At 47.7% G+C, this 24,432-nt stretch overlaps 1 protein-coding gene across 1 annotated transcript in view; it reads left to right on the forward strand.

Moving 5' to 3' along the window:
* The window catches only part of Gsr (glutathione-disulfide reductase), a 41,832-nt gene that overhangs the window by 11,727 nt on the left and 5,673 nt on the right, over positions 1 to 24,432 (forward strand). Inside the window, exons 2-9 of the mRNA XM_052162217.1 lie at positions 1,901 to 1,927; positions 2,442 to 2,530; positions 4,456 to 4,525; positions 7,694 to 7,841; positions 14,556 to 14,610; positions 17,294 to 17,393; positions 19,580 to 19,666; positions 22,813 to 22,971. Coding sequence (XP_052018177.1) covers positions 1,901 to 1,927; positions 2,442 to 2,530; positions 4,456 to 4,525; positions 7,694 to 7,841; positions 14,556 to 14,610; positions 17,294 to 17,393; positions 19,580 to 19,666; positions 22,813 to 22,971 — 735 coding nt within the window. The remainder of the gene's footprint in view (positions 1 to 1,900; positions 1,928 to 2,441; positions 2,531 to 4,455; positions 4,526 to 7,693; positions 7,842 to 14,555; positions 14,611 to 17,293; positions 17,394 to 19,579; positions 19,667 to 22,812; positions 22,972 to 24,432) is intronic.

Below are 24,432 nucleotides of genomic sequence, written 5' to 3' on the forward strand. Positions count from 1 at the left end.
ACATTGTGATGGAAATGTTTATAACTCTGTGCTTATAGGAAGCACAGTGATTTCTGGGCATTTAGATTTTCTGCGTTTTAGGTTACTTATTTTTGTTGTGGTTTAGGACTGAGTCTTATGTAGCGAAGGCTGACCTCAAAGTTTGGGTAGCCAAGGATGGCTTTGAACGCATGATCCTGCTTCCACATTCCGAGGCTGGCTATAGGTCTGTAGCACCATGCTGGGCCTAAATTATGTTTTGGGGCTAAATGTTAAAAAGTAACCTTAACTGGAGGGAGAGGCAGGTAGATCTCTCAGTGCCAGGCCAGTCTGGTCTATACATTAAGTTCCAGGTTAGTCTCAGCTACATAGCGAGACCTGTGTCATCATCAACAACAAAAGTAGCCCTAAGTCCTGTTGTTTTTTGAGACAAGATCTCATGTATTGCCCAGGCTAGCTTTGAACTCTGTATGTAACCCTGCTGACCTTGAACCCCCAATCCTCCTGCCTTAGCGTCCCAAAGCTGAGATTAGAACCTTGTACCACTGCACCTAACCCTCCAATTCAGTTTATGGGATCTGCTTAGGTTTTCTTCTCGCATTTAGCAATGGTGGCCCAACATCCTAAGTTTCATAGCACATACCTTCCAATTTTGTGCTTTTTGGTGACTGTTAACCATTTTGTAAATGTGTGGCACCAGAAGTTCACAATTGGAATTGTGAACACACTGATTTTAAAGAATTCTGCATTTGCTTGTGTGTGTACATGTGTGCATGAACCCAGGTGCGATGGTACCTGTGTGGAGGTTAGAGGACATCTCTTGCTGGTTGCTGCTAGCATGTCGGTAGGTCCTGAGTATCGAACTCGGGCAGTCAAACTTGGCTGCAAGCGTCTTTACCTACTACGCCATCTCACTGGTCCTTCCAGAACTGGTTTTAGGGATGCACTATCGACATCTTCTTTTAAGTCTTAGATCTTCTTACAGCAGCCAAGATAACATCACTGCTTCCTCCTCGGTAGTTAGCCAGCTGAAGAATTATCTGGAATGTGCGTCAGGTGGCAAGTCTAGACAGCCGGGGGACCTCTAATTGGCCCTTTAAGAGCTGAGCTCAGTTCAGGTTTTCCCTCTGCAAGCAGCTCGCTCTCCTGCTGGGGTACACAGACCGGTCAGCGAGGGTCAGGTTTGGTTTGTGTTTTTTATTTTTTGAGTCAAGGTCTCATGTAGCCCAGGCTAGACACAAACTTCTCTGTGTCTAAGGATCTTTGAATTTCAGGTCCTCTTCCTTCCACCTCCCAAGACCTGGGGTTCCAGGGTGTGCTGGTGAGCCTGGCGAGGTTCAGATACCCTACTGTCCGGGGCTTTACAATCTCTCTCTGTCCTTCCCTCCCTCCCTCCTTCCCTCCCCCTCCCTCCCTCCCTCCCCCTCCCTCCCTCCCTCCCTCCCTCCCTCCCTCCCTCCCTCCCTCCCTTCCTCCCTTCCTTCCTTTCTATTGCAATCTTAAAAACTGTGTGTTCATTTGTGCTAGGAAATGACCGAGCTGTGTCCTTCATCCGTAGGTAAGGTGACTGTCACTGGGAGAACGAGCTAGGTTCCCACTAGCCCTTTGTTAGGGGGCTGTCAGGCACTTGTGCGCTTCAGGGAGTTCACAGAGATTCCCTGAGCGACCTGTTTAAACGGCCCGGCCTCTTCTCACTGCCCGCCCCCTCTATTGAGAAAAATGGATAAAAATGTCCTGTCACGTGAGGAACAGTGCAGTTTTCTCACTGTGGTAGGAGAAGGTGGCCCTGAGGCCCAGCTCAGGGACTGTCACTAGTGTCTGGTCCCAGGCATGACTGGTGGTTGGCGCTCATTCTTGCAGGTGTTGGGAGGGCTTGAAGGGAGAGTTCTTAACCTTTGTCTTTTTAATTTTTTTTTTCTAGGTGAATGTTGGGTGCGTGCCCAAAAAGGTAATGTTTAATTTCTCCTTCCCTCAGTACTCCTTGTTCGTATTTACTAAATCATGATCAGCATAAGGTACCAGTTAGGAGCTGTCCCTGCTTGCCTTCTGTGTCTGAAGCTTGAAGAGGAAAAAAGGGTTTATTTTAGAGTATAGCTCACAGTTCCCACAGCTGAATGAAAATGGACTTGAATGAAAAGCTTATAAAAATATAAAATTTAAAACAGGAACATAAGCAATAGTAAACAGAAAGTATAAGCAATAATAAAGTACTTTAAAGGAACCACTGTGTGGCTGGTTAATATTTCACTTTTTATCCTATTTATAGGCTGAGTAATTTAATGATGGGTGTCCATTCCCCGATATTTCAGAATCTACTATAAATTCCATCTAGTCGGATCCTGAATCTTCTTAATGTATTTAGGGTTTTGGTTTTTTTTTTTTTAATCTGTTATATTTCACTTGGGGTTTCTGTCTTTCTTCAGCACTCAAGAATGATCACTTTGATATTTTTTTTTTTGTAGGTAATGTGGAACACAGCCGTGCACTCTGAATTCATGCATGATCACGTGGATTATGGCTTTCAAAGCTGTGAGGGTAAATTCAATTGGCAGTAAGTATTTGAACTTAGAAGGTTCCATTGACAGTATAGGTATTTTTGACACCTAGCCATGCTTTGAGAGGTGGGGGATTGCTTTGTCTGAATGCATACAGGGCTGAGGCTATAGCTAGGTCTTAAGAGTTCTTGCCTAGATTGTGTAAGGGCCCGGGTTCAGTCCCTACCACCCATACGTGTTGTTTTATATGTGAATTTATGAACAATGTAAAATTGACCACTTTAATTATTGCAGATACACGGGTTGGCTTTTAGCATATATGCATCATTGTGCAGACAGTACCACTTTCCCATTTCTAGAACATTCCCACAACCCTGAACAATATTAAACAATAACTCTTCATTCCCTACTTCCTGACCAGGCCACAAAACCCGTTCTGTTGTCTGTGACGCTGACCTGACCTGTGCTAGAATACTTAGTAGAATCATATAATCTCCTTTTATGACTGATTTACATTGATTTTGGTTTGGTTGCTTTGGTTTTTTTTTTTTTTCCGAGACAGGGTCTCTCTGTGTAGCTCTGGCTGTCCTAAAACTCACTCCTACTCCGTAGAACAGGCTGGCCTCTGCCTCCCGAGTGCTGGGATTAAAGGCATGTGCCACCACTGCCTGGCTAGTGTGTCACTTTTTAGAGGTTTAACTGGCTGTAGTTGGCCTCCGTAGCTTACAGTCTTTACTACTGAATAGTAGTCCTTTGTACAATGTACCCGTCACCCGTGCAGTCACCTTGGGTTTTCATGAATCACGCCGCCATGAATGCTGGTGTGCGGGTCATGAGTTGGAGACCGTGTTCTCAGGTCTTCCAGATCTGTGACAATCCCGTGTGTAACTCTCTAATTGGCACTAACTAATGGAGCCATCAGTTTCCCAAAGAATTTTAACACATCTGTTCATTTAAAGTCCGTCATGTCCTGGGTCATAACAGCTCTCCTGTTTTGTTCTTTTGTGTTATTTATGTTGCATGCATTTGACCCACGCATGCATGCCGCAGCACATATACAGAAGTCAGAAAACAACTTGTAGAATTGGTTCTGTCCTTCCATCTTGTGGGTCATGGGCATTGAACTGAGGTAGTCGGGTTGCCAGTTCCTAACTTCTTGTCTTAGGGTATCTATTCCTGCACAAACATCATGACCAAGAAGCAAGTTGGGGAGGGAAGGGTTTATTCAGCTTACACTTCCACACTGCTGGATCACTAAAGGAAGTCAGGACTGGAACTCAAGCAGGTCAGAAAGCAGGAGCTGATGCAGAGGCCATGGAGGGATGTTCCTTACTGGCTTGCTTCCCCTGGCTTGCTCAGCCTGCTCTCTTATAGAACCCAAGACTACCAGCCCAGAGATGGCACCACCCACAAGGGGCCCTTCCCCCTTGATCACCAACTGAGAAAATACCCCACAACTGGATCTCATGGAGGCATTTCCCCAACTGAAGCTCCTTTCTCTGTGATAACTCCAGCCTGTGTCAAGTTGACACACAAAACCAACCAGTACAATTCTATTTTTGTTTTTTCAAGACAGGGTTTCTCTGTGTAGCCCTGGATGTCCTGGAACTCACTGTGTAGACCAGGATGGCCTCCACCTCACATCGACCCACCTGCCTCTGCCTCCTGAATGCTGGGATTAAAGGCGGGCACCACACCTGGTGCCAGTGTGTGTCTGTACCTCCTGAGCCGTCTTCCGGCCCACTTCCTAATTTCTGCACTGAAAGAGGCAGAGATTGCAGATGCCATTTGAGCATGCTCCCGATGGAATAGGACCTCCTCCACACCTGGTTAACAGGTGACACGGGACGGTGGAGGACACTGTCTTCAGACAATTGCAAACTTCATTCTGAGTTGACAGTAGTGCTGAAGGCTGGTGCCCGGGCTTCTGGGTGAAGAAGGAAAACACCATTTCTGGGAACTGACTTCGGTCTCTTTACAGTGTCATCAAGGAGAAGCGGGACGCGTATGTGAGCCGTCTGAATACCATCTATGAAAACAATTTAACCAAGGTGCGTGTGCGCTGGCCTCTGAACCCGGGGAGAGTCATTTGACATCGGAGGAGCTGCCAGATCTGACCAGAGGAAAGCGCAGCCTCGGGATATGTCTTAGTATTTCTATAAATAATGTGGACGCTGACTGCTCTGACCGAGTAGGCCTTTGACCCAGTAGGCCAGCCTCTTTGTCTACAAATAGTGAGTGTATGCTGGGTCCGTAGACCAGATCTCACTCACATGTGCATCTTGAGTAGGCCTGTCCCTCTAGTTAGATCAGAAACCCAAACCAGGAGAGACAGATTGACAGAGCACTGTGCTGGAAGAGCCAGCGTTGATCAGAGCAGCTCCTTACAGCCCACATAGTGACTCAGAAAGTTAACTTTGTAAGTAAATTCCCATCAAGAAAGTTAGACAGAGGTGAATTTGCCTACAGCAAATATTGGTTCTCTCTCCCTCCCTCTCCTGATGCCTTTTTAAAATGAGAGGCTTATTCTTATGTACATGTGAGTGTAATGCATATATGTGTGCGTGCGTGTGTGTGTGTGTGTGCATGCATGAGCATGTGTGTGCGCGCACGCGTGTATGTGTGTGTGCATGTGTGTGTGCATGCATGAGCATGTGTATGTGTATTGTGCATGTGTATGTGTGCGTGCATGCATGAGCATGTGTGTGTGCGTGTGTATGTGTGTGTGTATTGTGTGTGTGTGTGTGTGTGTGTGTGTGTGCAGACACCCTGAAGCTGCAGCTATAGGCAACTGTGAGTCATCTGACACAGGTGCTAAAATCCAAATTTAGTTCCTCTGAAAGAACAGTAAGCCCTATTAACCACTAAGCCATCTCTCCAGCACTCTTCCCCTTCATAGGGTCTTAGAACATAGATAGCCCTGGCTGGCCTTGAACTCAAAAAAAATCTGCCTACTTATGTCTCTTAAGTGCTGAGAGTAAAGGCATGTGCCACCATGTCCAGCTCCTATTAGAATTTTTTTAGGCTGGGTTAATTAAATTTTAAGAAAAAGAAGGACATAAGAGATGGCTCACAGTTAAGAGCACTGCCTGCTTTTCCAGAGGACACGGGTTCGATTCCCAGCACCTGCACAGGGACTGACAATTATAGTTCTTGTCTCCGGATCCTCTGTTTTCTCTGACCGCTGCAGGCACCGCGCATGTGTGGTGCACATGCGTGCATGCACACAGCAACACACCCATACACATAATAAAATAAAAGTAAGTAAATCTTTTTTTAAAAAGACAGGAAAAGCCGGGCAGTGGTGGCGCACACCTGTAATCCCAGCACTCTGGGAGGCAGAGGCAGACGGATTTCTGAGTTCGAGGCCAGCCTGGTCTACAGAGTGAGCTCTAGGACAGCCAGGGCTATACAGAGAAACCCTGTCTCAAAAGAAAAACCAAAAAAAAACCCAAAACAAAACAAAAAAGACAGGAAAGTTGTTGGAGGTTAGGAGGTTATCAAGAAACGAGCATCTTACAAAACATAGTCTTGGCAGTGTAGAGCATGCACTGAACTTGGGGTGATAGTGTTACCCTGGTAGAGGTTTCACAGCGAAAGAAAACTTGGGTGCTGTGTCCCAGGCAGTACAGGCCTTACTCCAAATAGTCACCTTTGCTCTTGGCACTCGGTCCTTTTTCTCCCAGGACGAACTCCCTGCCCCCTAAGAAGGGCTGCTAGAGCAGGGTGCTTGTGGGTTTGGCTTTAACTGAGACTCTGTTAATTAAGCCCGGCGCCTGCCGGAACGGAATGGCCTGGAGGGGAGACTGGGAGGGAGCAAAGAATTCAGCCCCAGCCTTGCTGCAGATGCTGACTTATTCCTTTGTGAGAATATACTTGCGTGGTGGCTCCTTTAGCTTTTCATGGTCCACCTCTGTGTGCCAGGACATAGGTCACAGCTGGCTGAAGCTGGCTGGCAGCCGTCAGATCGACCCCTTGGACAGGATTCCACTGAGAGCAGGCCAAGCGTTACTGTTCGTTTCCACGGTAGAGCATCGCTGTGTAGTTTTTAGCTTTGCTTTTTTTCTGTTTGTTTTTGTTTAGTAACTTTCTTCCCACCAAAGAATTATTTATTTTTATGTGTATGAATACCGCCATTGTCTTCAGACACACCAGAAGAGGGCATCAGATACCATTACAGATGGTTGTGAGCCACCCTGTGGTTGCTGGGAATTGAACTCAGGACCTCTGGGAGAGCAGTCAGTGCCTTTTTTTTTTTTTTTTTTTTTGGAGACAGGGTTTCTCTGTTTAGTCCTGGCTGTCCTGGAACTCAGTCTATAGACCAGGCTGGCCTTGAACTCAGAACTCCGCCTGCCTCTGCCTGGGTTTACAGGCGTGCGCCACCACCACCCTGCAGTAGTCAGTGCTCTTAACCACTGAGCCATCTCTCCAGGAAAAGATTGCATTTCCTCTCTTAACCAGAGTATTTCTCTGGTGTCTGTTCCTTCACCTCTATTTCTCTCTTGTCCTCATTCTTCTCCCTTCTCCTCTGGAATATCAATGTTTAGTCTTTAGTGAGTAGGGCTTTCGCCTTCAACCCTTGGAGTCAAAAACAGCGTCTTTTTTCCTTGGAGTAACTAGCATGGTTTTGTTTACTTGGCTTGAACCCAAGATAGCACCGATATTTCTTCCAACCGACTGGCAGTGAGTTCTCCCGAAGAGCCTTTCCAGTCAGGCGGTCTAAGAATGGGCAATGGGATCCATCTTGTTATTTACAGACCCCAAATCAAAATCTTCAGTGGAGCGCTGTGCAGTGGCACCTACCTATATTCCCAGCTGTGAAAGGCTGAGGCAGGAGGATTGCCACTTAAGTATGGGCCGCATACGCCAGGGGGAAGTGCTAAACTTTGTAATCCTAACGCTTGAAGAAAACAGGCAGAAGGGTCAGGAATTTGAGGACATCCATGATTGGGTTGAAGGGGAGCCTTGGCCTTTTTTTGGTGAAGAAATTAGGAGCTGGTGTATTGAGCAGAATAAATATCTTTGGAAACGGGGGTTTCCTCTAGCTCAGGCTGCCAGTGGACTGGTGGTACAGCCAAGGGTGCCCCTAAGTACCTGATCCTGCCTCCTCCTCTCAAGTGCTGGGTTTTAGGAAGCTACCGCTGCTCCCGACTTGGTATTTTTCGCTCGTTGGCTTTTGAAGTCTCACAGATATGCTGACGTGAGTGTTCCTCCTGCAGTCCCACATAGAAATCATCCGCGGCTATGCCACCTTCACAGATGGCCCTCAGCCCACGGTGGAAGTCAACGGGAAGAAGTTTACTGCTCCGCACATCCTGATCGCCACGGGTGGCGTGCCCACAGTTCCTCATGAGAGCCAGATCCCAGGTGAGTCTTCCAAAAGCCAGTACGGTCAGGGAGTTCACAAGCCACACCGTGGGACCTGCCTACACTGGTTCTGTCTTGAAAAAAGGAAAGATGACCCCTGGAGACTACATTTAGCTAAGTGGTAATTCACAGTGGGCCAGGACTCAGCAAGAGAAGTGACGGAGAGCATTTACCTTTCACTCCTGGCGTGGCACAGAGTGTAGCCAACCTGAGGCTGTCAGGAAGTTATTATTTCTAAGACCCCATAGACAGAAACAATTTAAGAGAGAGAAATCCTGTAAAGAAATCACTCTTTCCCAATCCATGTTTTTGTTTCTTATATAGCAAGATGTAAAAGATTAAACCAGCCAGGAATCTCAGAGGTGGTCCTGTGAGCCATGTGTCTGTATGTTGGGCTAAGAGTCAGTGGTGACTCACGAACAGACTGCTGTATTCACACTTCAGAGGCGTGAGTCATTCTTTCTCCCACATACTATTATACATCTTGGGTAGTGAGATTCTTCATTGTTTTTATTGCTGTGCTAAAATCCTCTCGACAAAAGCGACTCCAGGGAGAAAGGGCTTGTTCCTCCTCGCCATAGTTGAGGCGTCCACCGTGCAGGGAAGTCAGAGCGGTAGGAGCTGGAGAGAGCCGGTCACAGACCTGAGACAGCAGCGAACCATGCCTGCCGTTACCCTGCCTTGCTCCTTTCACCCCTGGCTAGGGAATGGCGCCACCCACAGTGGGCAGATGCCCTCATGGACGGGCCCAGAGGCCCCATCTCCCAGATTATTCTGCATTCTTTCGTATTGACAACTAGCAAAAGTCCTAACAGTGGGCATACTTTATACATCTTTTCAATTCTCATGGTCTGGCTTCAATAATTTTGCACTTTGGGTGTGTGCATTTATGCCTTTAGACAGATCTTGTCCTATTGTTTTGTTTTTGAGGTAGTCTCCAGTAACTCAGGCTAGCTTTGACCTTACTGTGTAATCAACGATAACTTTAAATCTTTTCTTTTTTTGGGGGGGGGTTGGGGGGGGTTTCGAGACAGGGTTTCTCTGTGTAGCCCTGGCTGTCCTGGAACTCACTCTGTAGACCAGGCTGGCCTCAAACTCAGAAATCTGCCTGCCTCTGCCTCCCAAGTGCTGGGATTACAGGTGCGTGCCACCACCACCTGGCGATAACTTTAAATCTTAATTCTTCTGTCTCTACTGGGATTATAGGCATTCGCCACCATGCAGGCTTATTATTTTTTCTTTTGTTTATTGTTGTTTTCTTTTTTTTTCCCTCTCTCTGGATTCTAAGCAGGGAAAAAAATTACAAAGATACCATTTTCAAGTAACATAATATTTACTTGGGAATACTGGGTGGGCATAACCCTGATGGAAGCAGACTCTATTCATTGTTTAATGGGGCAGAAAAGAAAAGGTTAAGTCGATGGGCGGTGATGGTGCATGCCTGTAATCCCAGCACTGTGGGAGGCAGAGGCAGGCGGATTTCTGACTTCGAGGCCAGCCTGGTCTACAGAGTGAGTTCCAGGACAGCCAGGGCTACACAGAGAAACCCTGTCTCGAAAAAAACAAATATAAAAAACCAAAAAAAAAAAAAAAGAAGAAGAAAAGAAAAAAAAAAGAAAGAAAAGGTAAAGTCTGAAGAGTTAACTCAGTGGTTAAGAGCTGCTCTTGCAAAGGACACAAGTTCAGTTTCCACGGCCACCAAGGTGGCTCAGAACCATCTGCAACTTCAGTGCCTGTGGATCCAACCCCTGGCACCAGGCACTCACAAGGTTGTCTGTACACTGGAGAGAGGCTGAGCGCCCAGTAGCTGCTCAGTCCACAAGGCCGGATGTCTTAGCAGCTCCATTCTGGTACTGCAGGCCCCAGGGGATTCCTAGAGAGCCTCTGGCTTCTGCCCATGCTGGAGGACTGAAGGGGCAGTGTTCCCATGTCAGTGAAGCGTGCGGTGGCAGCAGCAGAACAGAGTAGATGCATTCACCAGCAAGGAGGGGAGGGGAGGGCAAAAGCCACGCCTCCACCACTAGAAGGTGTTCTCTCCCCTCCATCCTGGTACCTGTAGCTCCAGTTTCCAGACAGTGAATCTGTTAAGTACGCAGCAAGCAAAAGCAGGATAACAAATAGCATGGAGCAGATAACTAGGAGCAGCCGAGAGCAAACCGTCATCAGATCAGATGCCTGCAGCACCTGGCGGGAACCCCTAAGAAAAGTGTGACTGGGAGCAAGCAGAAGCGGCATTGTCGCCTCAGGCGCCTCAACATCTTGCATGTACTGGCTGGTTTTGTGTGTCAGCTTGACACAGGCTGGAGTTATCACAGAGAAAGGAGCTTCAGCTGGGGAAGTGCCTCCAAGAGATCCAGCTGTGGGGCATTTTCTCTCAATTAGTAATCAAGTGGGGAGGGCCCCTTGTGGGTGGTGCATCCCTGGGCTGGTAGTCTTGGGTTCTATAAGAGAGCAAGCTGAGAAAGTCAGGGGAAGCAAGCCAGTAAGTAACATCCCTCCATGGCCTCTGCATCAGCTCCTGCTTCCTGACCTGCTTGAGTTCCAGTCCTGACCTCCTTTGGTGATGAATAGCAATGCGGAAATGTAAGCTAAATAAACCCTTCCCTCCCCAACTTGCTTCTTGGTCATGATGTTTGTGCAGGAGTAGAAACCCTGACTAAGACACTGCAGAATGGCTTCTTCCTGCTGCAGGGATTTCTTGTGCTGTGGAATAAACAGTAAGCGGTAGCCTCTTGGAAATGGCTTGTCGTCTAGCCGTTTTCAGTGCACAGAGTTGTAAATACCCTTAGCTGTTCTCCTTTCTTGTCAGAGAGGCAGTGATTCAGCCTCACCTAGGACGAGGAGTCTTGGGAGACCCTTGACATAAGTAAGCACTTGTGTCTGGGACAAGGGAGGTCTTCTCACTCCCAGAGTCCACTTCCCTACAGTACAAACAGCAAATGACAGTTTACCTATGGCCGTCACTCCTGGAAATACCCCACAGACCTGCCAGAGGTACTTCTTTTAGTTGTTCCAGATCCAGCGAGCTGATGGTAGAGATTAACCATTACAGAAGACTAAGGCAGGAGCATTACCTTAAGCTTGAGGCCAGCCTGGAACACAGAGTGAGATTCTGTCTCAAAATGAAACAGTATCCCAAAGGGAACAGGCAGAGCGCCGGCGGTTCCGATGTAGAGGGCTTGCTTAGCAGGCTGAGGCCCTGGTTCAGTTTCTCACACTGCAAAAAATAAACCCTTAGGTACCTAATGGGGTGAGGACCTGGGGAGATGGCCCGACTGTTAAAGAGCACTTGGTGCTCTCCCAGAGGAACTGAGCTCTGTTCTAGCACCCATGAAGTAGCTTACAACCTCCAGTTCCAGGGTCTCCAGTGCCCCCTTCTGACCTCCCTGGGCACTGCATGCACATGGGGCACATATATACATGCAGGGAAAACACATCCATAAACTTATATGATACTATATATAAAGTAAGTATGTATATGTGATCTTTTAAAATAATCTAATGGTAGGGCTAAAAAGATGGCTCTGCGGTTAAGAGCGCTTGCTGCTTTTGCAGGGGACTGGGGTTCAATTCCCAGCACCCACACACAGGCTCACAACCAACTTTAACTTCAGTTCTCAGGGATCCAGCACTTTTCTAGCCTCTGCAGGCACTGCATACGCAATGTACACAGACAGACATGTAGGTAAAACACTTCTACCCATAAAATAAATTTTTTTTTTAGCATAAAGCAAAACAATTTCGATAGAAACCTAACGATGGAGTCTGTCTATAGAGAGAGGAGTTAGAGGCCTGGGATGGGGAAAAGTCCTGATCTCACTCTGCCCTCGAGGGTGCAGGGGATTGAACTCAGAATCTCACACATGCCAACTACAGACATTGCCTCTTGAGGCACAGCCTCCCTTTTTAAATGATTTAAAATATTCCTTCATTAATTGAGATAATAAAAACAAGTGCAGCCTCTAAAGTTGCTTTCTAAGGCACCAGATGGTGAAGGCATAGAGGGTCTTGAGGGAGGTGTTTGCCACTTTAATTGGTGGTTTGAGCAAGGGCTGCAGCAGGGCCTCACAAACGAGGCAGACTGAAGTCTCCTGCAATAGCCAGCTTTATTCAGAGCATCAGACAGTTCATTCTGAGGGTTAAGAGGAGTGACACCGTGCTTGGTTTATGTTCAGACAGAAGGGAGGATCTGTAGAGACGGGCAAGAACCAGGGAGACTCCTAAGAAAGGGACTCTTCAGTCAAAATTTTGTGCCTAGAGATAGAACATCCAGAAGAATCTGTAACGGAGACATCTTTGAAGGATTTTCAGCCAAGTCAGTCAGTTTGACAAGCCCTGAACGTCTTGAAGCCAAGTGTTTGAGTTGTGCCTAGAATTAAGTTACAGGAAAATAATGGAGACTCATCCAGCCAAAGAGAGGTGACTTCTGTCACTGCAGCAAATCATTATTGGCTTAGAGTCAGTGACAGGATCTGTGATGTCCAGAGACTAAACTGTGAGTGTATTCAGAGAGACTCTCGAGGCTAGAGACTGTTGGGAGGTGGTTGACTGCTAGAGCTCTCGGTCTACCCCCCAACCCCCTCCGGTCTGAAGACAATTGTTGAGCCTTCTGCTTGGATTAGGGGGAACAGGCTGAAGAGAGCCCACAGAAAGTCAGGTGCTGTATGTTACTGATTTAAAGATGCGCTTCAAACCATACTCTTCACTGAAACCAGCCAGGGTGCGCCACGTACTCCTGGCACTTAGATTTGGTAAGATGCAGTATAGCCGTGTCTTAGGGTTTCACTGCTGTGGACAGACACCATGGCCAGGGCAAGTCTTATAAGGACAACATTTCATTGGGGCTGACTTACAGGTTCAGAGGTTCAGTCCATTATCATCAAGGTGGGAGTGTGGCAGCATCCAGGCAGACACGGTGCTGGAGGAGATGAGAGTCCTATATCTTTGTCTGAAGGCTGCTAGTGGAAGACTGACTTCCAGGCAGCTAGGTCTTAAAGGCCACACCCACAGTGACACACCTACTCCACCAAGGCCACACCTCCAAATAGTACCACTCCCTGGGCCAAGCATATACAAACCATCACAGTCTGGTGCTAGTCACAGACCAGCAGCTCTAGGTCATGTCTGGATGATTAGGGGAAGGCACTCAGTTCCTGTCACTAAATGGGGAGAGGCTTGAGATTTAATTCTAATTGAACAGGCTAATGTCTGTATTCTGAAAGTTGACAATGTGAAATCGTCCAAAATCTAGCTCTGTGTGTGTGTGTATGTGTGTGTGTGTGTGTGTGTGTGTGTGTGTGTGTGTGTTGACATACCACAGTCAGAAAATTCTGCCCAGGAAACTTTTATTTCATGTATATATAATTTAAAATGTTGTGTAAGTACTTTTGTGTTACTTGCTCCCCCACCCCCATACAGGACTTGAAGCCCAGACTGGCCTCTAGTCCAACTCTCTACTTTGAATTCCTCATCCTCCTGCCTCAGTGTCCCCAGTGCTGGGAGTACAGACCTGGGCCATTGCACCCCGTTTATTAGTTTGTTATGTACAGCCAAATCCTGGCTGCATTCCTGAGTCACCTGTCTTGTCTAGCGTTTCTATTGCTGCGATAAAACGCTGTGACCTAAAGCAACTGGGGGAGGAAAAGAAAAGGCTTATTTCGCCTCACAGGCAGTTCATCACGGAGGGAGGGATGTCGGGGAAGGGACTCCACAGTGGGAACCTGGAGGCCTTCTCGAGCTGAAGCAGAGGCCTCGGAAGAACACTGCTGCCCGGCTCGCTTCCCGTGGCTTGTCCTGCTCCCACACAGCCCAGGCCCACTGTTCACAGTAATACAAAAATTGCTCCCATAGACATACTCCCAATTCTGAAAAGATCCTGAAGTTTGAAATTCTGGCCTCGGGTGTTGCGGAAAAGGGCCAAATACAGGGAAAAAAATTATGGGGCAGGACAGATGTAGATATTTGGAGCTGGGATATTTGAGGAGGAAATGAACTCCACGATTCTATGTGTGGTTGTGAAGAAAAAAAGGTTGAAGCTGGGGGGTTGGGGTGGCGGTGCAAACCTTCAAGCCCGGCGCTTGCTGGGGGAGGGGGTGGGGTTGCATGTCTTTAAGCCCAGCACTTGGCAGGGAGAAGCAGGCAGCTCTCCTGTGAGTTTGAGGTCAGTCTGGTTTACAAAGTGAGTTCCAGGACAGCCAGGGCTGTGTAGTGAGGCCTTATTATCTCACAAAAAAAAGAAGAGGAAGGGGGCAAAGGCAGCCAAGACCCAGCCGCTGGCTTCCGGCCTTGGCCTGGGGTTGGAGGCGGAGCAGAAGTGGCAGTCTGTTCATGATGCTGACAGGACGGGATCTTGGTCCTTCAGGAAAACCTTAATCTACTTATCCATCCCCGCTCCTATTTCTTGAAATAAATGTAAAATGTGGACTTCAGGAAGACATGTCTGCAGTAGGGGTCTAACAAAGCTGTCAAAACAGTGCATTTTCTGAGAGTTGTTTGGTCCTTGAATAAATTGTGTTCGGGCCAGGCATGGCTGGCTGCTCATACCCCCAAATCTCCGGTGTCAGGAGGCTAAGGCAGGGTTGCCATGAGTTTGAGGCTAGCCTGGGCTACATAGTAAGTCTCAGGTCAGTCTAGATTACAATGAGCAGCCCTTATCTCATCCCTGGAAACTAAGGTTGAGTGTTAGGCTCATCACTCTGGTCTTTGTCTACACAGGTGCCAGCCTGGGGATAACCAGCGATGGCTTCTTTCAGCTGGAAGACCTGCCCAGGTGAGCTGATCTGAGGCAGGGATGCTGCTCACTCTCTGCTGGGAACCCGGTCCGCGCTGCCCCACCCCGCCCCGCCTCCCTTTCTGAGTTGCCGGCGCTGTGTTGAACTCCAAGTCTCAGTTCACTCACCTGCCCCAGCGTGATCTCCCCTAAGTGTTGTTCCAGCTTCACAGGTGATACCACGCAAGTGGGCGCCCGGCCAAAAGAGTCGTGACTCAGTTGTGTTTGGATGATGTATGTGTTCATTCACACCCACGCTCGAGCCAGCTTGATTGCAGAGGCTTTGCCCGTTACGTGGTTTAGAACTACTTAACACACTTTTATTGATGTGAATACAAGCTTAATGAATGAAGTAATTCAGGTCATTAAAAAAAAGCCTTTGGGAGCAGAAGGGAATTAATACCTGAGGTGGGCCTCGTGCCTTTGCCTGTGCTCCCAGATGCCTAGGAAGCCATTGTGGAAAATGGCGGGAACATAGACATCCCAGGCTAGGCCGGGTAACCTGCAACAACCCTTGTCTCCAGTTGTGGCACTGCTCCTGGTTTACTTGGGAGGCTGAGACAGGAGGATAGCTTTGCTATATGGTAAGTTCAAGCCCAACCTGGGCTACCTAGAAAGATCTTGCCTTTCTCCACAGCTATTTCCTAGGGATTGAATTTTTTTTTCCATTTCTTTTTTTCTCTTGTTTTTTTTTTTTTCATCATAAACTCTAGTCCTGAACGAATCCTGTATGTGAGGAACCTATGCTGTGCCCCGCATGGTTCCCTATTTGCCTTGAGGGCTTATGGGGTAGGGTAGCTTGAACCCTGTGGAAGGCTGCTTGTGGTAGTGGGTGTCAAGGCATTCTGAGGTAAGAAGGGGTTGCTTTGGGGATGTGGAAGTGTGAAGAGTCATTCTCAGTGTACACCATAGTGACAGGCGGTGAGATGAAGGCCAAGAGGAAACCCTGGGCTGCTTGCAGCGCTCAGAGAAAGCCGTGCGGTAGCAGCCTGTCCCTTGGTCCCCAACCCCTGCAAAAATACCCATCTTTCAGGCATTCCCCCGTTGTTTTTAAGCTCTCTACCCTCAAGTATTCCTCTGACGAACTTCAGGGTGCATTTCCTTCTTTAGAAATTCTTCATGGGCCAGGCCTTACTGTGTGTGGATTTATAAGCCCAGCTACTGTGGAGGCTGCAGCTGTAGGATTGCAAATTCAAGCTCCCCTGTTGAACAGACTTAGAGCCAGCCTTGGCCACCTGGCAAGGCCAGTCTTTAAACACGTGGGCTGGAGGTAAAGCTCAGCGGCAGAGGTGTGTCTGGTTGGGAAAGGGCCCTGGGTCACACCCTCTCAGCATCGGACAAAAAGGTCCTTTGAGAGCTGAAACCATTCCCCATCCTGTCTAGTGCAGTAGCGAGTACAGTGTAGGACTTCGGTGTCCAAAACAGAAAGAGAAGGTGGAGAGAGGGAGTGAGAAAAGCAAAAGTGGGGGAGACACGGAAAGGAAGAGACAGGAACGAGGGACGGGGTGCACCGGGGACTAGTTCATAGGTCTTAGGATGGGAGCTTTGTGTTGTACACAGATTTTAGGGGGAGAGGGTCTTCGCTGGGCGTTTGCGACCATTTGGGTTCTTACCCTTCAGCTAGGCCGGGAAGCCTCTCTAGGCTGAGGCTTCTATGGAATGTACTGGAAGATGGTTCATTTGATGGTTCATTTGCTCTGCCTCTAAATACTTTTCCTGCGTGTTGCAGTAGTGGGCGGGGCACGTTGGGAGCTTTGGAAAATCTATAACCTGAAAAATCTTTCTGCCTCAGCCTGGAAGTACGCCCTAAGCAACAGCATTTCTCCAACCCAGACACGTATCAGACATTTATTCAAGCATTTAGCAGAGGCTTAAGCTCTTTTGTTAAATCAAAATGAATTCAGGAAGTTGAATTCAGCTGCCGCCTGGGCCACCCAAATGCCGGGATTACCACCTGGAGCCGCCGTGCCTGATTTAAAGCCGCTGTCTTAAGATGGCCTTTGATCTTGCTCTAAGGATTAATAGAACTGAATAATGACTGAGGAGAAGTCCCCAGCCCTGAAGAGAATGGTTCTGTGAGATTTATGTATGGAAATTGAGACGCGTTCAGGACCCGTCTCAGCTATGCATTAGCCAGCCGACTGGGATACAGAGACTCTCTAGATGAATAAATGAGTGAAAACAGGGCACAGGGAACTGAAATGTCAAATGAAAAACATCTTTCCTCTGTGAGGGAAAATTCTGTGTTCTGTTTGTGACTGGGGTCTTTTTTTTTTTTTTTTTTTTTTTTTTTTTTTTTTTTTTTGATTTGGTTTTCTCGAGACAGGGTTTCTCTGTGTAGCCCTGGCTGTCCTGGAACTCACTCTGTAGACCAGGCTGGCCTCGAACTCAGAAATCCGCCTGCCTCTGCCTCCCAGAGTGCTGGGATTACAGGCGTGCGCCACCACCGCTTGGCTATGTGACGAGGGTCTTGCTGAGTAGCTCTGGATGGCTGAGAACTCACAGCAGGCTGCCCCTGCTTCCAGAGGCTGGAACCGCAGGTGCATCACGAAGTCACATTGTTGCTTGTAAACTGCCAGCTGTCAGGGAGCCCCAGCCAAGAGCCTGAGGGAAGCCTGTTAGTCTGTTCGCCTAAAGCATTTCCAAGTCAGTTTAAGAACAGTCGCCTTTGCTTTCCTCTCAGCCGCAGCGTCATCGTGGGTGCTGGTTACATTGCTGTGGAGATTGCGGGCATCCTCTCTGCCCTGGGCTCCAGGACGTCTCTTATGATCAGGCATGATAAGGTAAACCCTGTCTGTCTCCTCCTGTCCCCTTTCTTTTTTTTTTTTCTAGAGGAGAATTTCCCCCCCCCCCTCTCTAAAAACGGAAACAAAAATAACCTAGATATCACCTAATTTTTTATTTTTTTCTGAAGATTTATTTATGTATTGTGTGTACTGTAGCTGTCTTCAGACACACCAGACGAGGGCATCCGATCCCATTTCGGATGGTTGTGAGCCACCATGTGGCTGTCAGGATTTGAACTCAGGACCTTCGGAAGAGCAGTCAGTGCTCTTAACTGCTGAGCCATCTCTCCGGCCCTAGTTTTTAAATTTTAATGTAATTTGCTTATTATGTACATCTGATACCCATGTGTGGGTGTCGACGGGTGTACGCCCTGCTGCCTGGGTGGAGGTCAGAGCACAGCTTTAGGGAGCAGTTCCTCTTTCCACCATGGGTTCTAGGCAAACTTATACTTTTACCTGTAAATTTCACATTTTTATCTTCCACGGTGTGCAGAGTCAGTCCCAGCCCATGCCCCTTAAACCACTTCCCTTTGTACCCAGAATCTCTTTCCTTATGAACAGAATCAGGTTCACTTTGAGATTTGGCTCTTCGATAGGAACAGACAGTACATTAGCCTCTCTCAGTGGCCGTGACCCACCACCAGGACCAAAAGCCCCGTGTGGAAAGGGTTGATTGTGGCCTGTGGTTCCAGAGGAGAGAGACTCCATTATGGCGGGAAATCATGGCCTCAAATAGCAGGCCTGATGGCCAAGGCTGAGAGTTTAGCCGCAAACAGCCGTAAGGGTGACCTGGAAGTGTCCTGAGGCCTTACATCCTCACAGCTGCTCCTTGCTCCTCCAGCGAGGCGGCACCTCTTAAACTCCCCCCTCCCTCATCGCCCAAACATCAGAGCTAACAGGAGACCAAGTACTGGAGTAGCTGAGCCTGTGTGGGATGCTCATTCAAACCACTCCAGGCAGTGTGGCCAGCTCTCATAGAGCAGCCATCTCTAAAATGAAACATTGTAATACAGTACCATCCAAAGAGATACTGACTTGACCCTTACATGCTAAGAAGTTGTCTTAGGGTTTCTATTCCTGCACAAACATCACGACCAAGAAGCAAGTTGGGGAGGAAAGGGTTTATTCAGCTTACATTTCCACACTGCTGTTCATCACCAAAGGAGGTCAGGACTGGAAGCAGGAGCTGATGCAGAGGCCATGGAGGGATGTTTCTTACTGGCTTGCTTCCCCTGGCTTACTCAGTCTGCTCTCTTATAGAACCCAAGACTACCAGCCCAGGGGTGGCACCACCCACAAGGGGCCCTCCCCACTTGATCACTAATTGAGAAAATGCCCCACAGCTGGATCTCATGGAGGCACTTCCCCAACTAAAGCTCCCTTCTCTGTGATAACTCCAGCCTGTGTCAAGTTGACACCCCAAACCAGCCAGTACAGAAGTGATGGTAGTGATAAGAAATGGTGGGAATATGAAATGGAACCGTATGTTTCTGTAAGAGCCATGAGCTTTGTAGGCGCAGTAAAAACACCGCAGGTCCCTAACACAGAGTAGTTGTAAATCTGACCTGAAGCCTTCAGTGGGTGTCATTGGCACTAAGGGGCACGTAAAATACAGGGCACACCTGTGGTGTGTTCAGATGCACGGTACCATGAAGTCTCTAACCATTTGGTTCTTAATTCAATTTGGGTCATAATGTGTTTAGAAAAAAAAATTTTTTTCTGTTGCCTGAATTTTGTGCCCCTCACCCCATATTCATTCACTTGTACCAGTTTAAACTGCTGGATCTAGCTACTGCTTCTCACAGGATAATTGAGAGAGCTTTCTCAGAGGGGAAGCCAGCCCCATTGCATGAGAATTTCCTTGGGTTCCGGACAAAGAAAGAAATAGGAACTTCCGCAAGGAGAGAAACAGGAAGCTAGGTGGGGTCTGAAGTGAGGTCTGAAGTTTGACTGTTGATGTTCCAGAACTCTAAAATAGATGTGCATGAAATCAGATATGGTAGACGCTGGAGACGCAGGCTAGTGGAGGTCTGCTGAGCTGTGCCGGTGTGGGCGCGTGAAGGAGGCGATAGGAAGGAAGGATAGCGCACGCTGGAGCCGCACGCCCACGCCATGCTTCTCGCCTCTAATCGGGTTTTTTTTCTTTCCCACCGTCCGTCCCTGTGCGTCCATGGCAAATGCAGGTGCTTAGAAGCTTTGATTCGCTCATCAGTTCCAACTGCACCGAGGAGCTGGAGAACGCCGGCGTGGAGGTGTTGAAGTTCTCACAGGTACGTGTGGCCACCGAGCTGCCCCTCAGGCAGCCGCAGGTTAGCCCTGCCAGCCTGTGCTTCCTCTACTGCAGCTTCTCCTGCTTCTGGTTCCTGTGGCAGTGACTTCCTCTCTCTCTCTAATGTGTGTGGATGTTTTGCCTCCATGGATGTCTGCGCGCTGTGTGTTGGTCTGATGACTTGCAAGATCAGAAGAGGGTCAGACCCAGTGGTACTGGAGTTACGGACAGTTGTGAGCGGCCATGGGGGTGCTGAGAATTGACTTTGGGTCCTCCATGAGCAGCCAGTGCTCTTAACCTCTGAGTGGTCTCTAGCAATGCGCCCCATACCCCACACCTCACACCTACACCTACACCCACACCACACACCTACACCCATGCCCACACCCCTACCTTCACCCATCCCACACACCCACCTCCATGTATATGTTTGTGTTTGTATATGTTTGTGTTTTGTGGTGAATGGTTGGTTTTGTTGTTATTGTTGTTTTAATGGTCACTCAACAGGATCATGTTTTGCAGCCCAGGCTAGACTTGAACTCACGAGCCTCCTGCTTCAGCGTGCTGGCGTTACAGACGTGCTCTGCCACACCCAGCCACTGCCAAATGTTTTCTGTCTCAAAGAGCTGTATTTCACATTCAGAGACAAGAAAGCTGGCAGCTGAGTCTCGAACTGGAACTTGTTAATGTTTCTTCTTCTTGTGCGCTTTTCTGCACATCCTTATTTTTCCGATTTTTCAAGACAGAACAAGAAATCAAATTTCCGAGCGTATGGCTTTTAAAAAGTATTTTACCTGTTTTATGTAATTTAACCAAAGCATTGCCAGTGTAGTTTCTTCCCCAGGAAATTACCTCATTTCAGTAGAGTTTTTCTAGAGAATTCGCCTGGTTCGTGCGACTGCGCCACCCTTTCAGCATAGCCTGTGCTGGGTAGGGTAATGAATGATGGGGTGCTTTGGGGATGCAGAAATGAAGGGGGCTCCATCAGTGCCACTTTGGGGACCTTCGTTAAGTGACGAGCTGGGGACCTGTGTGGATGGTCCACATAACTGCATATTCATCCACAACTGGACTGTAAAGATTTGAAATAAAAGGGCGTCTCTACTGACGTGTACAGGGTGTTGTTGTTGTTGTTGTTGTTGCTCTTGTTGTTGTTCATTCCTCTCTATAATACAGTCTAGCAAACAACTATAACATGACATTTTCATGTGCTTGGCATGTAAGCAACCTGAGGTTGGTTCGAAGTATTCAGAATACACTCTGGTTATATGAGGATGGTAGCTCACAGCTGTCTGTGACTTCAGTTCCAAAGGATAGGATGCCCTCTTCTGGCCTCTGGGCATGGCACACAGGTGGTGTACAAGGCATACATGAAATCAAAAAACACACATAATGCACACACGAGTACAGGTATCCTTGGAGCACAGATATCCAGAGGTGTTTGGATTTCTCTAGGGGTGAACTTACAGGCAGTTATGAGCTTTCCAGTATGCTTAGAACCAAACTCAGGTCGTGTGTGTGTGTGTGTGTGTGTGTGTGTGTGTGTGTGAGATAAATTTATATATATATAATAATATATATATATATATATATATATATATATATATATATATATATATATATAATTTAAATTTATATATATATAAATATATATATATATTTAAAGCTGTAGCATTTCTGTGCTGGCGTAGTTACTCTTCTGCTGCTGTGAAGACACACCATGACCAACTTATAAGAGAAAGCATTTCATTAGAGGGGCCTTGCTTACAGTTTGAGGGTGACTGAGGGTGAGTCCCTGACCACCATTATGGGATCACGGCAGCAGGTAGGCAGGGATGTCCTGGAGCAGTAGTTATGAGATTACATCTTATCCACAAGCAACAGGCAGAGAGAGAGACAGACAGACAGACAGACAGACAGATAGACCTACTTGATGGGCCAGGCTTGGGCTTTTGAAATATCAAAGTCCATTCCCAGGGCCACACCCCTTCCAACAAGGCCACACTCCTGATCCTTTCTGAAACAGTTCCACCAGCCAGGGATCATGTTGGGAGCCAGGCCCACCCGAGGCTTTTCCTGAGGCCCTGGTGTATGGGAACGGAAGATTATTCTTGTCTAACACCCAGAATATGCTTGGTAGGGCCAGGAAGCCAGGCCCTTAGGGTAGCTGTGGCTTCAGACTCTGGGAATCCAACTCTTCACCCTTACAGAGGGCATTGGTCAGACCCAAGGCCGCTGTGTGCTCCATCTGTGACCCAATTAGCTTTCTCCTGACCTTGTCCCCTTGTGTGATGATTTTTGGCTGATACTGTCCCATATTCTCCCTGCAAATAGAACACATAATATTACAATTCTTAGTAAGCTAGCTGTAATGGACCATTAGCGCACAGACGTCCTTATCCAAGTGTTGGGTTGTTTTTCAACCTATCCTCTGCCTCAGCATCTTGCCCTCAGGATCCTTACTCCTGTGGGTTCAGGCGCAGACCAAGGTCAGCCCTCTGTCGGGCCACTCGTTCCAGCCCTCCCATAAGACAATGTAAGCCGGCAGTCCTGAGACCATCAAGGAGACAGGCCTGGCTTTGGGGAGTTTTGTGTCTGTGGCCTTTGGCCAAAATTAAATACCTGTTTCAGCTGTAAGTAAATGTTAAAAATCCTAACTAGATATAGTGGACCAACCTTGCAATCCTAGAAGTCTGGGGCAGAAAAATGGATAATGGATTTAAGGTCAGTCTGGGAATGTAGGTTGAGATTCTGTCTTAAAATGAAACAGAAAACACAAGAAATCTGGTTATACTATATGCCCAGTGGCTTAGGTCTAAACTCCCAGCTATTCTGTAAGCTGAGACAGCAGGTCATGAGTCCAAGGCACATCTGAACTATGGACTAAGTTTAAGGCCTGCCTATGCCGTTAGTGAGAGCCCATCCCAAAATAAGTAAAAAGAGAGTGGGTAAAATAAAGTAAGTAAATAAATAAGTAAAAAGTAGCTCGGTGGTTGGATGCTTGTCTAGCAGGCACGGAGTCCTGGGTTCCGTCTCCAGTACGGGGGGGCGGGGGGGGGGGGGCAATCCAGTTTCTTCCCCATTCGCTTTGATACTACCTTCTCCCCTCTCCTCCCACACATACTCAACACATCTTTTTTCAAACAGGTTAAGGAGGTAAAAAAGACATCGTCGGGCTTGGACCTCCAAGTGGTTACTGCCGTTCCTGGTAGGAAACCCACCACGACCACGATAACAGATGTTGACTGCCTGCTCTGGGCCATTGGGCGGGACCCAAATTCTAAGGGCCTGAATCTAAATAAACTGGTAAGCTTATGGATTGATTGGTTGGTTGATTAATATTGGTTGATTGATTAGTGAGACTCGTCCGTCCTGGGTGGTCTTCGGTCTCCTGATTGCGCTGTGACCTTTTGTACACTTATCCAGGTGCTTTGTCATGAAGCTCTTGCTTTGAACACTTGTCCCTTCCAGTGTCCTCACCCCAGGCCAGGTGTCTTGTTAGATGGGAGGGGTCTGATCCAGATGTACAGCCCTTTCCCATACGCTAACCAGGTACTCTGCCACGGAGTGTGCTCTTAGCCCTCCAAGTCCAACTCAGGTGCCCAGGCTAGCCTTAGCTCAAGTCTATAGCTTAGGCTAGCCTTAACTCAGGTCTATAGCTTAAGCTAGCCTTAACTCAAGACTATAGCTTAGGCTAGCCTTAACTCAAGTGTATAGCTTAGGCTAGCCTTAACTCAGGTCTATAGTTTAGGCTAGCCTTAACTCAAGTCTATAGCTTAGGCTAGCTTTAACTCAGGTCTATAGCTTGGACTAGCCCTGCCGTTTTCCTGCTTCACTCCCTAGTGGCCAGGGTTACAGGTTTGCACCATCAGTCCCAGCCTGAATTTGTCTTTTGAGACAGGAGGATCTTTCATGGTCCAGGCTAGCCTCATTCTTGGTAAGACCTGAGGACGGCCTTGAACTTCCGGACTTCCTGCTTCCACTGCCCAAGTGCTGGGATTCTAGTCATGAGCCACCAGGCCCGGAGCCTTCACCATTTTAATGAAAAAAATATCTAGGAAGGGACTTGCGTTGTTTTTAGTCTTTAATGACATTTAATTAAAACTTGGATGTGCAGATGGGATGTTTGTAAGTGTTCACTGTTTAAGTATATTTGGTTTTTTTTGTGTGTTTTTTTTTTTTTTTTTTTTTTTTTTTTTGGCTTTTTGGCTTTTTGGCTTTTTGTTTTTTTCGAGACAGGGTTTCTCTGTGTAGCCCTGGCTGTCCTGGAACTCACTCTGTAGACCAGGCTGGCCTCGAACTCAGAAATCTGCCTGCCTCTGCCTCCCAGGGTGCTGGGATTACAGGCGTGCACCACCACTGCCTGGCTTGGATTTTTTTTTAATTGTGTTTGTTTATTTGTGAGAGTGTGTGTATATCTGCTGTGTGCCTGTGTGCAGGTCGGATAACAGCTCGCAGAACTCTGGTCCTTCTTTCCACCATGTGGGTCCTGGGTATTGAACTCAGGTCATTGGGCTTGTCAGCAAGCCCTTTACCACTGAGCCACCCTGTTGGCCCCATGTGAAGAGTATGTCTGTCTGTCTGTCTCTCCCTCCCTTCCTCCCCCCTCCCTCTCTTCCTCCCTTCCTCCCTCCCGCTCTTTTATTTGCTGAGTTTGAAGAATAATTTTTGGAAAACTAACAATGGTTTCCTTGTAGCATTTTATACATATGTGTGATTTGCTGTGTTCTAATTTACGAGACCCACCTTACCCGCCTCTCCCAGTTT

Source organism: Apodemus sylvaticus, chromosome 18, assembly GCF_947179515.1.
Source record: "Apodemus sylvaticus chromosome 18, mApoSyl1.1, whole genome shotgun sequence".
Classification (NCBI taxonomy): domain Eukaryota; kingdom Metazoa; phylum Chordata; class Mammalia; order Rodentia; family Muridae; genus Apodemus; species Apodemus sylvaticus.